The sequence below is a fragment of the Ursus americanus genome, chromosome 18, assembly GCF_024610735.1.
Source record: "Ursus americanus isolate L20-20 chromosome 18, mUrsAme1.1.p, whole genome shotgun sequence".
Taxonomy (NCBI): domain Eukaryota; kingdom Metazoa; phylum Chordata; class Mammalia; order Carnivora; family Ursidae; genus Ursus; species Ursus americanus.
Genome location: NC_142144.1, coordinates 13,962,399 through 13,975,782, shown reverse-complemented (window position 1 = coordinate 13,975,782; position 13,384 = coordinate 13,962,399). Strand labels below are relative to the sequence as shown.

Sequence of the window (13,384 nt, the reverse complement as noted above, 5' to 3'; positions counted from 1 at the left end):
TGGAACATCGTTGCTGCCCGACACAGCCGTCGTGAACCTGTCACCCCTCAGCGCTGCTGGTCATCGCTTTCTCAACACTACAAACAGCGCCTTTCCACACTTGCTCTTGCTCCAAAGACGAGAAGTTCACCAACCCAAACCTGGTATTAGGGACAACGGACTTAGACTGAAATAGAAAAGGTCAAGTGAGCCACGCTCTAAAGGCATCCCAAACAGAATGATGACAAAGGGAGCTGAGATGGATCTCTGCTACTTACCAGCCATGGGACCTGAGGCGACCAGCTAAAACCAGGGGGTGAAAGTCTGAAGAATATCAGGGTATTTACATAGACTCAAGACACCTCAAAATACTGATTAATGACAGGAAAAAGGAGGAACTGTAGAGTCAAGACACCCAGTGAACGCCACCTTCATAAAGTTATCGAAGTCCACATGGCCAGCAATGAGGCAAATCTAAATCGTGTACCATCAGACAGGACACAGTGAGAGGACATTCCTGCCCACGACACCTACCTAAACCCGATCAACCAGGCCACGTCAGACAAACCGCAGCTGAAGGACACCCTACAATATGATTGGCTCGGACACTTCGAAAGTATGAAGGGCACGAACGTCAAGGAAAGGCTGAGAAACTATTCCGGTCTGAAGACTAAAGAATCAAGACAAAGCAGCAGGTGATCCTGAATCGGGGCCTCTGGCTACGAAGGGCTTTGTGGGACGAGTGGGGGAACACCAGCCAGTCTGAGGATCAGAAGGCAGTGAAGAGTCCGCTCATTCCCCGCTCCTGATGGCTGCGCTGGGTTACACAGGACAGTGTCCCTGCTTCTAGGAAGTACACACTGAAGTGTTCAGAGGTGACAGGACTTACGCTCAGATGCCTCGGGAAAAGTGAAACCCTTGATTCTTGAAATGTGCCTATAAAGGTGAAATTATTTCAAAATAAGAAAAGAACGTGAAAATAAATAGTTAACGTGGAGCGTATCTGGCACAGTGTCCTGCATGGACTAGATGCTCCCCAAATGCTGGGGGGAGTGAATGGGGAGTCACGCGCTGAGAGCAGCCCCTTGTATTTCACGCTGACCTAGGCTTTGTCCTAGAGTTAAGATGCGACCTCGGACAGGGGTTCTTAGCCCTACTGAAATTGCCAGAATACTATCGCTGCTCAAACCACAGCAGTGTGAGTGTTTTCCTGTGACCGGGTCACCCAAAGAAACAGTTACTGTGTGTTACAGGTATCTCAAGGATCTTAAAATATTGATTCTTATCGAACGACAGCAGACTACACTCGCCACGCGATCTTGAGGTTGAACACGTTAAGAAGCACCACTTCCAAAGCATATTTTTAAATATTCCGATGACCAAATTTCAAAGTAACTGGTTTCCTTTATAATCCTGTGCATGTGTTTTATGCATTTAAATCCTTTTCCAGGGAAGAGATCCCCGGCTTCAGCAGACTAGCTCGGGGATGCAAGGGGCAAGAAAAGGTCACGCACCCCTGACCTGCGGGAACGCTGCTATGCTTCTAGCCCTAACGAAACAGGGCATCACCTGCTAATGAAGGGTTGCAAATGCTAACCCACCAGTCTGGTCATGATAAGTTAGCTACCCAGACTGCTAGAAATGTCAGGCCCTTTAGTAAATCATGCCACATGTCACTGGCACAAGGAGCTCCCATATGCCTCTTATGCACAGTGACAGTGTCATGTGGGATTCTCTCAGCTCCCACCTGTACACACCATGTGTGTCGACAGAGGGTCCCAGAGAAGAGCCCGGGGAAGAATTTAACGGGCTAACAAGACGATGTCAGCCACCATGCTCAGTGCTCCCTGGGCTTTTTCTCATTGAGTCCTCACAACAACCCAAGGAGCTTAGGTGTTACCTTTCCCCCCTCATTTCCGTGATGAGGGAACCGTGGCACAGAGGGCCACCAGCAGGCCCGAGGTCAGGGGGAGAGGCAGGGCGTGGACCCAGGCAGTCAGGCTCTGCGGCCCGTGCTCTCCAGTCCACCCATCAATGCTCCATAGTGGATGCAAAGCACTGGGGCGCTTGACAGGGTCACGCTGTCCCTGTCAACCATGTAAAAGGCAGCCAAAAACGAGAAAGAAAATAAATCAAAAAAACCCTACTATTCTTGAGCACCTACCATGAAGGGCAGTGATGGTTAAGAGTGTGTGACCTCACAGACTGTGTGACCTTGAGCAAGTTCCTCAACCTCTCTGTTTCAGTATCTGCGCCTATTCACGAAGGTAATGGTTCTACACGGCTTAGAGGGCTGTGACGGAGATCCAACCAGTTCATCTGTACGACGTTCTCACAGTGCTGCCTGGCACTAAGTAAACACTTGGTAGATGTCAGCCATAACTTCTATTCCTATGTCCTGCGGCTTTGCTGGGTGCTTTACCCGTATCCTCTCTAACTGAAACCGGGGAGGTGTATTAATCTTCCCATTTTTCAGATGAAGAAACTGATTCTCTGAGAAGAGAATATCTGTTTGAGTCCATCCAGCTAATAAGTGGCAGTCAGAATGTGTGCTTAGGTATGTAACTTCAAAGCCAGTCAAGAAGGGCTAGGAAAAGCAACGGGTAAATATGGACTTCTGTTGGACGGAGTAGACTCCAGATGTGGAATGCGTGTGCCCAGTGAAACAGTCCTGACTCCGTGGCCCTTGTATCTTAACGGGATGGCGGTGGGCTGGGCCCCAGAGGACTGCCCTGCAAGGCCAGGGCCCGAAAGCGTGGCTTGGTTCCCTTCTACCCTTCTTGCCAACAGCACTTCCGAACCTGCTCTCCTAAGCCCCTACCCTCCACCTGCCAGCTGACCACACCTGCTCTTCCTTCTCAGTGCAACGAAGAAATCCTCCATCCGCGCTTCCGGGGGGACACTCCTCCCCCTCTGCAGGGACCATCACTCCCCCCTCCCCACTGACACACTCCCAGCACCTTATAGGGTCTGCTTAAGGCCGAATTCTCACCAGGAAGCCTTCCCTGACTGAGGAAAATGTCCTCTTCCGGCCCCCGTGGCACTCTGGTTCACTTGCGCCCCAGCACTAGCGTACCGACCACCTGCTGACAGGTCCAAGGGCCCCGTGTGGGCAGCCCCATCCCGAGCCAGGCACAGGGCCCGGCGCAGACCAGATGCCATCGCAGACACTTGCTGACCTGACGATTAGCCAGGTAAGAGGAAAACACGGCAACCAACGTGCATCTTAAAAGCAGAGATGCCTGTGGATATTTTGCATAATGGAAGTCAGAGTGAGTCAACGTCTTCCTAGAAGCAAATAGCTCACCCATGTTAAATAAATGAACTCTTCAGAGCCATTTGGGTCCCATTTCATCAATCACCTATTCCCCTGCGTTGAATCATGCCCCATTAGAATGAAGTCATTTGGCTCCCTCAGCAGAGCTGACAAACCAGTAGATCTCCTCGACGCAGAGGCAGTGGGCCAGGCTGCCCCAAGGGGAGCGACAAGGAGCACATGCTCGGCAGACACAAGCCACCCCCTCCCTCCCTCCTGCCCCTCCCCCCAAACAAGAAACAACCCAGGCAGGGGGCCTCTCACCCCAAAGAGGACCTTGACCGCCACACACCTACCTGTGTCTGGCTCCGCAGTTTGCTCTCCACCGCCCTGGGCGCGACCACCCAGCTCACCACCATTCCCGTGTCATCTGAAAACTGTCCCTAAAACATGGGCAGGACCCCAGAACACCCTTCTCTCAGTGAGCCAGCCCCTGGGACCCACACTAAAGCAGTACGATTCTCTCTCCAGGTTCAGAGATTTCCATTGAGAAACCACAAGTCTGGGACACTGGGTGTACGTCACATCAAACACGGAGCCCTAGAGTCTAGGACTTCTGTCCACGAGGCTGCCACAGTTTCACCCTCTCCGAGACATGGCTACTCAGCTCTCCCCGGGCACCTGGGAGAGCCCCCAGCACACTCCCAATAAACACCCCCTTTCACCGTTGTTGCTGTGACCACACGACTCAATATTGGATCCTACAGCTTCCAACCGGAAGAGCCTGAACTAATAACTAATGCACTGGATTATTTCCAATCCTATCGGGAGGTAAGCATGCAAGTCCCTATTCACAGATCAGGAAGGTGGGTTCCGGAGAGATCCAGTCACCTGCCCAAGGTGGCAGAGCTAGAAAGAAGAAGAACTGATATTCCAACACCAAGTCCAGAGCATTCCCTACTCTGCAGAGCTTCCTTAATGACTTGAAGGAAACACATGTACTGTGCAGACCACAATCTGAAGAGATAGCAGATATGTAAAGAGAAAGCTTAACGGCTCACTTCTTGGTAAGCAGGGCAATTTAGTGGCCTGGTAGATGGATGGTCTCTCCTTTGGTAGCTATGTCACAGCTCGGCAACAAAGACATTTATTTTAATACTTGGGAAAATCAGCAGTAATGTCCCAACCATGTCAATAGCCAGGCTATAAATCTCTGGCTGCAGCAAGTCAAATACGGTCAGTGTGCTTTCCTCCCAGTTCTTCAATTCCCTGATCATCCAGCATTAATTCTCAGGATCCCACAGTGATTAGAGGCAAAAGAGACTGCCCCGAGTCCACGGAGACTTCATCACAGCCTCAAGGTTCTTTGTAGAAACGGGCAGAGGATAAACCCTAAATCAACACAAAGTGGCCAAGGGCACAGCAGGAGAAATCCACGGTTTCTACAGAGAAAGAACTACAGTACACCTTTCGGGGGGGCGAGAAAACCATAGGCTGCAAGAGTTAGGACTGCGTAGATGGGCACCTAGAAATTCATAACTCCAAAACTATCATTTATAATTCTTTATCCACAATTTGCAATTAGTCTTGCAGAACAGAATTAAAGCCTTTGCTAAATTACTCAGGCATTTTGCACAGTAATTGAAACATCACCAGCATCTAAATGTAACCGAAAATGGTATGACTTTTTACATGTGGTTCTGTGAAGTGCAGACAGCGCCCAGTGCGAGAAACCAAAAAAGTGGTAGCTGATCAAACTAGTGAGATTAAACTGTAAAACACTCAGCCTGTTCAACAAATCGACAAACATTTCATTCAACACTTACACACATTTTATATGACGAAAACGGAATTCAAAATAGCAAGGTTTGATGAAATGCTCTCAAAACGGTGAAGATCTGTCCATCTAAAAACACCTTGATGGGCTGTTATCTTGTTTCAAAACACTGAACTGTGCCTTATTACATGGTTCATTTGGGGTTTTTTTTTAGATTTTATTTATTTATTAGAGAGAAAGTGTGAGCGGGGGAGGGGCAGAATGGGAGAAAGAGGGAGAGAATCTCAAGCAGACTCGGCCCTGAGCATGGAGCCCCATGTGGGACTCCATCTCATGACCCTGAGATCACGACCTGAGCCAAAACAAGAGTCGGATGCTTAACCGACTGAGTCACCAAGGTGCCCCAGGTTAGTGTGCATCTTAACACCCAACTGAATCTGGTCAAAATCAAGTAACTGCATGCAAGCTTGACTCACAAAATATTAGCCCTCTGAGATTTTAGTTATTGGACGTGCCCGACATCGCCCAAGGGGTGACAGAGCCAAGAGAAAAATCCTGGCCTCCAGACTTCTGGCCTAGCCCAAGGGTTCTACTACTCTATGCTGACACTTTCATTCAAGAGAAACGGCAAAATGCAAGCCCACGAATGGATGGAGTTAAGAAAAAGTCCCCGCTTTCAGCCACTGACGCCCCCGGACCAGGGCTGACGCCGAGCTGGCCCACAGTAGCAACGGCTACTACTGGCTGCCACACTACTGGACACCAGCCGTAAAATGACCCCTGACCCATCCTCACCAACCTCCCCCGTGGCCCCAGCCCGTCCCCGTACACCTCGGGGACCTCAGGGACCTCTCCGAGAGCCGGTAACTAGACGGCTGGTCTCTGGCACAAGAGCAGGACTCCAGCCCTACCGCCTGAGTCTGTTCCGATGGCTATGCCCGTGCGGCACCGGTTGTTAATTATTTTGAGAATCACCCTTCACAAAACCACAAGTCATGATCAGAGCCATTCATCAAAGAACTAATTTGCGTAAGAGAGTTCTCCGTCTTCTGAATGTATGAACTTAATTAAAGCCAGGTTTAAAAAAACAAAACTTGGCCTACAATGAGCTCCTTTCCTTCCCCATATCTGGCTGCCAAGTTGCATTATATGCAAGCTGGGGAGGGGGCGGGGTTCAGAACAATCTGTATGCATCTCTCACAAACCAATCTAATCATTCACTCAACAAACGCTTATGTACTAGGCGAAGGACTGGGCTCAGCATGGGGATTTCAACACGAATCCCAGTTCCACACCCCGAGGTGCCCATCCCTGGTGTGCAGCGGCTCGGGCGAGGGGCAGCAGGAAGGCGGATCCTACGTCAGCGCGAGGTTGGGCGTGCAAAGTGCTGTGTACCAGGGAGGAAGAGAAGTCACTAGCAAGCAGGCTCAGGGAAGGAGACACCAGAGGGGCGCTTTCAGGGATGCTCAGGGGTCACCCAGTAAACAAGGAGAGAAAAGCCGTTCCAGGAAGATGGCACAGCACGTGCAAAGGCACGGGGAGAGGTGCAGACACGGCGTTTTCAGCAATCTGCAAGGAGTCAGCTGTAGCTAGAGATGCCGGACAGCGACCTGAGGCCACTCCAGGAAGGGCCTGCTGGGCCAGTTTTTGTGTGTAGCTGAATAGGAAAATTTTCTTAACATAGAAATGACATACACAGAGATTACACAGTTGAGAGGTGAACCCTGGGACAGCAAATACGAGGCTCGCCTCTAATGAGCAGTGACTTACCCATTTCCTGTGTGGTACAAATACCAGGGCTCAGCCCAAGGATACCCATCTATAAGGCGACAGACTAGGAACCCTCCTCCTACCTCTTATAAGCTCGACCGTGGGCAGGAAGGCATTGGAGGGGCTCTAGGTAAGAGGAGTTATCACACACGTGTCAGAAGGAACATGAATTCACCCGCAGACGTCCAAGTCCGGTCAAGCTTACCTCCGAGAAGATGCAGTTGCCGCCTGGTGACCGCTGCAAAGAGCACTTTGCTGGTAAGCCCTCAGTCCTGACCCCGAGCTCCCCGCCGGTCTGTGAAGGACGATTGTGCTGTACCGCTTCCGGACCTTTTTCACTGAATTTCTAAGGAAAACAAAACAAACCATGAGGAAGTTCTCAACAAGAGAAAAAATATTAACAGATTGTCCAAAACTCTTTAAGGGAAAATATTTTATTTTTTCTTCCCATTATTTTCCTCAAAAAAAATTTCCATCATCCAAATATTAGGCGATTACAAACCTAAAGCAAGCGCATCAGTTATTTCCCACCAGGAGAAAAGCAGCCCGTGGCCAGGGCGTAGGCAGGGGTGGTGGCAGTCACTATAACGCGCCCTTCTCCCCACCACTCAGAAGGCCGCCCGGCGGGCACAGAGAGCCAAGCCCAAGCCCTGGCCCCAGGGGATGGGGTTCCCATCCTGGGTCCCCCTTGACCAGCTGTGATCTCTGGGTCTGTTTCCTATCCTACAGGGTCACTGTGGTGACTAGAGGAATTGTATACTGCAACCCAACAAAACCCAGTCTCTCTCGAAACATCACAGACTTGACAAAACTTGAACCATCTATATCTACGAGGAGATTTGACTCCTAGGAAGAAAGGCTGTGAATGTTGTTTTGGGGTCTGGTCGCATGTGAAAGGGTCCTTCGTGAGGATGCACCTCACTGAGCCCTTCCGAAGATGTGGCATTCAACAACAAGACAGGACTGGAGACCCTCTCTCTGGTCTTTTGGCCATTCAAGCGTAGAATCTATTCCTAACTATTTAAAACCTAGTAACTCCTTAACGAGGTCTCTGTCTACTCTAGGTCAGAAATTAAGGGCAAGAACCATATCTTATTCGTAAGTACCTATCAGAATTACTTCATCGTGTCAAATGTTTTAGATGAGCACAAACACGAAAGAAACAGAAGCAACTTTTTATAAAAACCTATTAGACTATAAACAGGAAAAACTAGAAACCAAATAACCAACACGGACTTTCCAGAATCGCCATAATACAGCTGTGCTTGACTCACACTTTTCATTTTCCTTTTCTAAAAGCCCAAATACATATACACGTTGTTTAACAAACAGTCCGCACGGCTTACATGGAAACAACACTGCCCCCTTCCCCCACACTTCTCACTTCTGGGTCCCACTCCCAGGAAAGAACAACTTACAACTCCTCGGCCTCTTCTGCTATTTACATTACATTACTACCCTCACACTGCCTGACGACTTTTTGTTTAAGTAGGCTCCCTGCCCGGCGTGGAGCCCAACACAGGGCTTGAACTCACAACCCTGAGATCATGACCTGAGCCAAGATCAAGAGTCCGATGCTCAACCCACCGAGCCACCCAAGCATCCCACCGACTTCTTAAGATAAGATTTATCTCTTGGCTCCTACCATAGAGGTTTAAGGATTTAGCTCTTAGAATATCTACTCCCCCAGCACTTATCCTGACAGTTACAACACAATTTCAGTTCCATCGACAGTCCGCATTTACACTATTAGGACCACACAAACGCTGTGCAGGACTCACCCGTCCGGCCTTCTGTGGTCGTATTTCCTTTCGTGTTCGTTTCTTTGCTTTCCTTGGAATCAGTAACAACTGCTTTGTTCTATTTCTTCACTTAGTTCATAAAACTAAATTAGGTACTTAATGGAGATTTATCTCTAAACTCTCTAAAAGAACTTTAAAGTGCCTCTAGATGGAGCCAGAGACATCAGGTAAATGATGGGTTCCATTTCCATCTCTTGGGAGAAATCCCAACTGAGGCCCTGTCTCAAGAGTTCAAATACAAGCTCTCTGCGTCCTGGGCATTCCCGTCACCGCACCCCAAGAGAATGCCCTACTTGTTGGATCCCATGTCTCTCCTTTGGGGCCTCTTCCTCATTTGTATGGGATCACTGTTCAGGAGTTTTCTGCAGGGGGTCCCTGGCAGGCAGAGGATTTTAGGCATGGAATGTCAGAAAACAGCTTTGTTTGCCCTCACTCTTGCTGCCGGCTCAGCTGAGTACAGAATGCTGGGCTGGACCTCACTCTTCGTCAGCAATCTGGAAGCCCTGCTCTCCTGCCTTCTGGCCTCCAGTATTGCTGTTGAGAATTCTGATGTCATTCTGGCTCTGGGTCCTTTGCACCTTGCTCTAGAACCTTTCAGGTCCTCTCTTCATCCTCGTGTGCTGCAATTTCACGAGGCCGCGCCTTGGGGCGTGGGCGTCTCACCATTACTTGCGCTAGAAACAGAGGGACCCTTTCAACACACAGGTGTCCGTCCCTCCACTCTGCAGTGCTCCTACTGCTTTGAGGGTTCCCTTCCCTCTGCTCTGCCTGCCGCATCTCTCGGGACCTCCTGTCAGTCACATCTTGGAACTCCTGAGTCAGGCCTCTCCCTCTCATATCCTCACCTGTTTGTCTCTCTGTCGGGTTCTATTTTCTGGAAGGCTCACTCAACTTTATCTTCTGGTGTTTCTAACTCTCCTGTTAAACTCCTTATATCTGTAATCATACTTCTCATTTCCAATAGTTCATTCTTCTTTTCCAAATATCTTTTTTTAAATCAGATCCTGATCTTAGTTCTTATCTAAAGATGTTACAGTATTGAGTTCTTTTAAAGCTGTCTGGTTGCTTCTTATCCCTCCATTTCCATGGCCTCTATATAGCCTTGTTCTGTCTGTCTTTCCTCTTACACACTTTTCCCCTGTTTGGGGAGCTCAGGCCATCCACCCACCTTTAGAGGGAAAAGTGCTCAGAAGCTCTGAGTGTGGAAAGAGCACATCGATGGCAGGCTCACTAAGAGAGGACCGGTGGGGCCATGCTTGTTCTGTTGGAAGACACCCAACTGTCTTTTCTCGCCTCGGACTCTCAATGTTGGGGATGCACACTTCAGTCCCGTTTTCATTCAAGAGACCCACTCCTGCCTTCAGGTGCATCTGGTAACCCCCCAGGCCAGAGCTTCTCTGGTTTAAGGTCACCAGAGAGGAAACCACCCCCATCTCCTGCTAGTGAAGAGAACAAAGTCACCTAACGGCCCAGCATTCCAGCCAAATCTCCTGGTTACAAAGAGACCAGGTCCCTCCATGCCTGCTGAGCCTCTCTGGGTTCTGCAGGATACACCAGCTTGCTCCTTGTTGGCTTTTCACCCCAAAGGCATGGAGCAGAGGGCTTGTATCTTTCACCCCCCCACTGTCACTTCTACAAGGCTCCAAGGAAGCAGAGCTAATTACCTGTGTTGACTCCACCATGGTTACCTGTTAGCCTGCACTAAATCAACACTTCACTACACGATCAAACAGGAAGGGTATTCCAAGACCAAACGGGGACAGTTAGAGGAACAGCACGGAGGGGTGAGAGGGCCCGGCGCGCCACAGAGCAGCACACACAGCAGAAGCACCTCGGTGAAGCGGGCTGGGCCCTAGGGCGGAACAGGCCAGGGCCTCCATCGGGCTCTACTGAGGACGGGTCATACGACCCAGAACAAGTTCCTTCCCTTCTTGCTGGTGGCTGGCGCCCAAAGGACATAAAGGAAGCTCTGAAGTGCTCTGACATAAAGTGGGGAAGACCATCATCGTTTTTGCCAGCCTTATTTTTATATAAATGCTTCTGCAAAAGAGTTTTTAAAGAAAACAGCCTATGCCAAGTCAACAGATCCAAATACAAAAGAAAAAGAAGTTACGGTACCCGAAGCAACAAGTCCTTTGGATCGATGCTTCCTGTCAGACTTCTGATCAGTTGCTCTTGACTGTGCAGTTTTTTATTACTTTCACTCAAAAGACTCTTGTAACGATTCTCCACGGCTTTCTCTCTTTCATTCACTTCATCGCGTAGTTTCTCAACTTCATTTCTAAGGTCCTACCGGAAGAAAAAGAAAAAATAGAACTTACTTGACAAACACTTCAAGATGACCGTCTCTCAGCTGCTTAGCGCTCGCTATATGACAGCAACCTAACAGACGTATTTCACCCATGTGCTCTTCCTTCTCTTTTAAAGTCTGATGAAAACCAGCTTTAAGAACGAACTGAAATCTGGCAAAAGCTTTATGCATGGATATTTATTGCAACATTACTTACAATACTGAAAAACCAGAAAGAAACTAAATATCCAACAACAGGGAATTAATTATTTTTTCAAAAATAAGGAATTAATTATAAAAAGAGTATGGCATTTTTAAAAAATGCATAATTATGGGACGCCTGGGTGGCTCAGTCGGTTAAGCACCTGACGCTAGAATCTTTCCGCTTCGGCTCAGGTTTTCAGCTGAGATCATGATCTCAGGGTCCTGGGACTGAGCTCCATGTCGGGCTCGGCGCTCAGCTGAGCGAGAGTCTGCTTGTCCCTCTCCCTCTGCTGCCCCCCCCCCGCCGCCTCAGCACACTCTTTCTTTAAAATAAGTAAAATCTTTTCTAAAAAAAGCACAATTATGAGCAAAAACAACCAAGACACTATATGATATGATACCAATTGTTTCCTGAATCTTTATACAAAATATTGTTAAGGCTATGAGGAAACACATCGAAATAATAACAGTATGCCTACACAGAGGGATTGTGGGGACTTTCAATTGATTTTTATTTATTTTTCTGAGTTTCTAAAATCTCTAAATAAGTCTATATTACTTTCACAATAAAAAATTATCTTAAATAATGACACTTACAATTAATACGGAAAATGCTTGTGTTACAATGTTAGGGGGAAAAAGACAAAACCAACCGTAAACCGGGTGATTACAGCTACCTCAGGATGTAGGCTCTTGGTAATACTGAAGTAGTGCTCGTAAGAGCAAACGGCTGGAAACCACCCAGATATTCCCCAGTAGGGGAATAAGGTAAGGCACCTTCTCACAGCAGAGCGCTCTGAAGCGACCAAGAGAAAGGAATGAGGACTCTACGAACGCACTGCCCTAAAGCAGACTTCAGAATACACCGCTCAGGGGGGCAGGAGGGACCCCAGGAGAGAAAAAAAAAGTATGTATAACATACTGCCATGTATTTAACTATAAAATGAATTAAATGGTTGCCTATAGGGAAATAAAAAAGAACCAGGCAAAAGGAGGGAGCAGAACTCATTTTACTGATGTGACACTGAAGCCAGTTAAATGTTTAGATAACTATTTGAAAAAATAAAATAAAAATCTCCTAACCTAGAAGCAGAGCAAACGAACAAAAAATAAATCTAACTGTGTATCAGGCTGATTGGTTAACCAAACAGAGGGGAATTAGTAGCGTCGCCTTCGGCTCAGGTCATGATCCAGGATCCTGGGATCGAGCCCCACCTGGGGCTCCCTGCTCAGCAGGGAGTCTGCTCCTCCCTCTCCCTCTGTGCTCTCTCTCAAGTAAATAAATAAAATCTTAAAAAAAAAAAAAAAGTAATTTGTATACCCCTAGTGGGATATTTCTCCAAGGACAAAAGGAACTACTGCAGAAAATCTTACACTGTTTCAGTAATCATGCTGGAAGAAATAATATGTGTGTTGTTATTCTGAAACAATGTGTGTGTGTGTATATATTTATTAAATAAGTAATTATTAATGTATAAGAACCAAGACTACAAGCCTAAGAGAATACCAATACAAATATAAAATTAAGTTAAAACATGTCACTGTAAATATGAATTGGAAATATCAATATGAACTTTTATTTTCTGTTATTTCCTTCCTCTCACTGAGAAAGCCTAAAATCAGCACCCTCCATAGTATCCAGACAGTAGTCTCTAAATAGCATTTTCCACCAAAAAGAACCAGAATTCTCAAAACACAGGCCCTAGAACAACATTATCAGCTTCACCTGGGAATGGCAAATACAATACATAACCAGAAGAGCACCCAGTAAATATCTGTTGGATGGATGGATGGATGGATGGATGGAGAGGTAGATGCGGTTGCTCCCGTTTTATGAATGAGGAAACAGGCTCAGGTAAAGTAACTTACCCACAGTCACAGTCACTAAGGGGCAGCACCTGCCGGATTCCAACTCCGATTGCAAGCCTCTCAGCTCACGTCCCCACTATGACCAGGGCTTGGATTTCTTTTGCAATGATCTCCACCCACCTAGTCATCTGGCACTTGCTTTTAGAAACCTCCCTCTGAAAACTGGATAAGAGGGACCACAAAATCTTGTGTGAAGCCATTTAGGTACATCTTTAAATTCATAATAAATCTGCCTGCCATCCCAGAAAGATCATCCTAAAAAGATCATGCCTACTTTATTTGCTGGGGGGGGAAGGGCAGGTAGGGGTAGAGAGAGAATCTTAAGCAGGCTTCACAATCAGCGGAGAGCCCAAGGCAGGGCTCAATCTAACGACCCTGAGATCATGACCTAAACCAAAATCAAGAGTCAGACGCTTAAGCAAGACTGGGCCACCCAG

The 13,384-nt window shown here is 47.8% G+C and overlaps 1 protein-coding gene across 6 annotated transcripts in view; it reads right to left on the bottom strand.

Moving 5' to 3' along the window:
- CDK5RAP2 (CDK5 regulatory subunit associated protein 2) overlaps positions 1 to 13,384 on the bottom strand; it is a 160,905-nt gene that overhangs the window by 79,278 nt on the left and 68,243 nt on the right. For all 6 annotated transcript variants that reach the window (XM_045791074.2, XM_087869416.1, XM_087869417.1 and 3 more), the window contains 2 exons: positions 10,703 to 10,873; positions 6,988 to 7,128 (listed from right to left, as the gene is read on the bottom strand). In XM_045791074.2, coding sequence (XP_045647030.2) covers positions 6,988 to 7,128; positions 10,703 to 10,873 — 312 coding nt within the window. The remainder of the gene's footprint in view (positions 1 to 6,987; positions 7,129 to 10,702; positions 10,874 to 13,384) is intronic.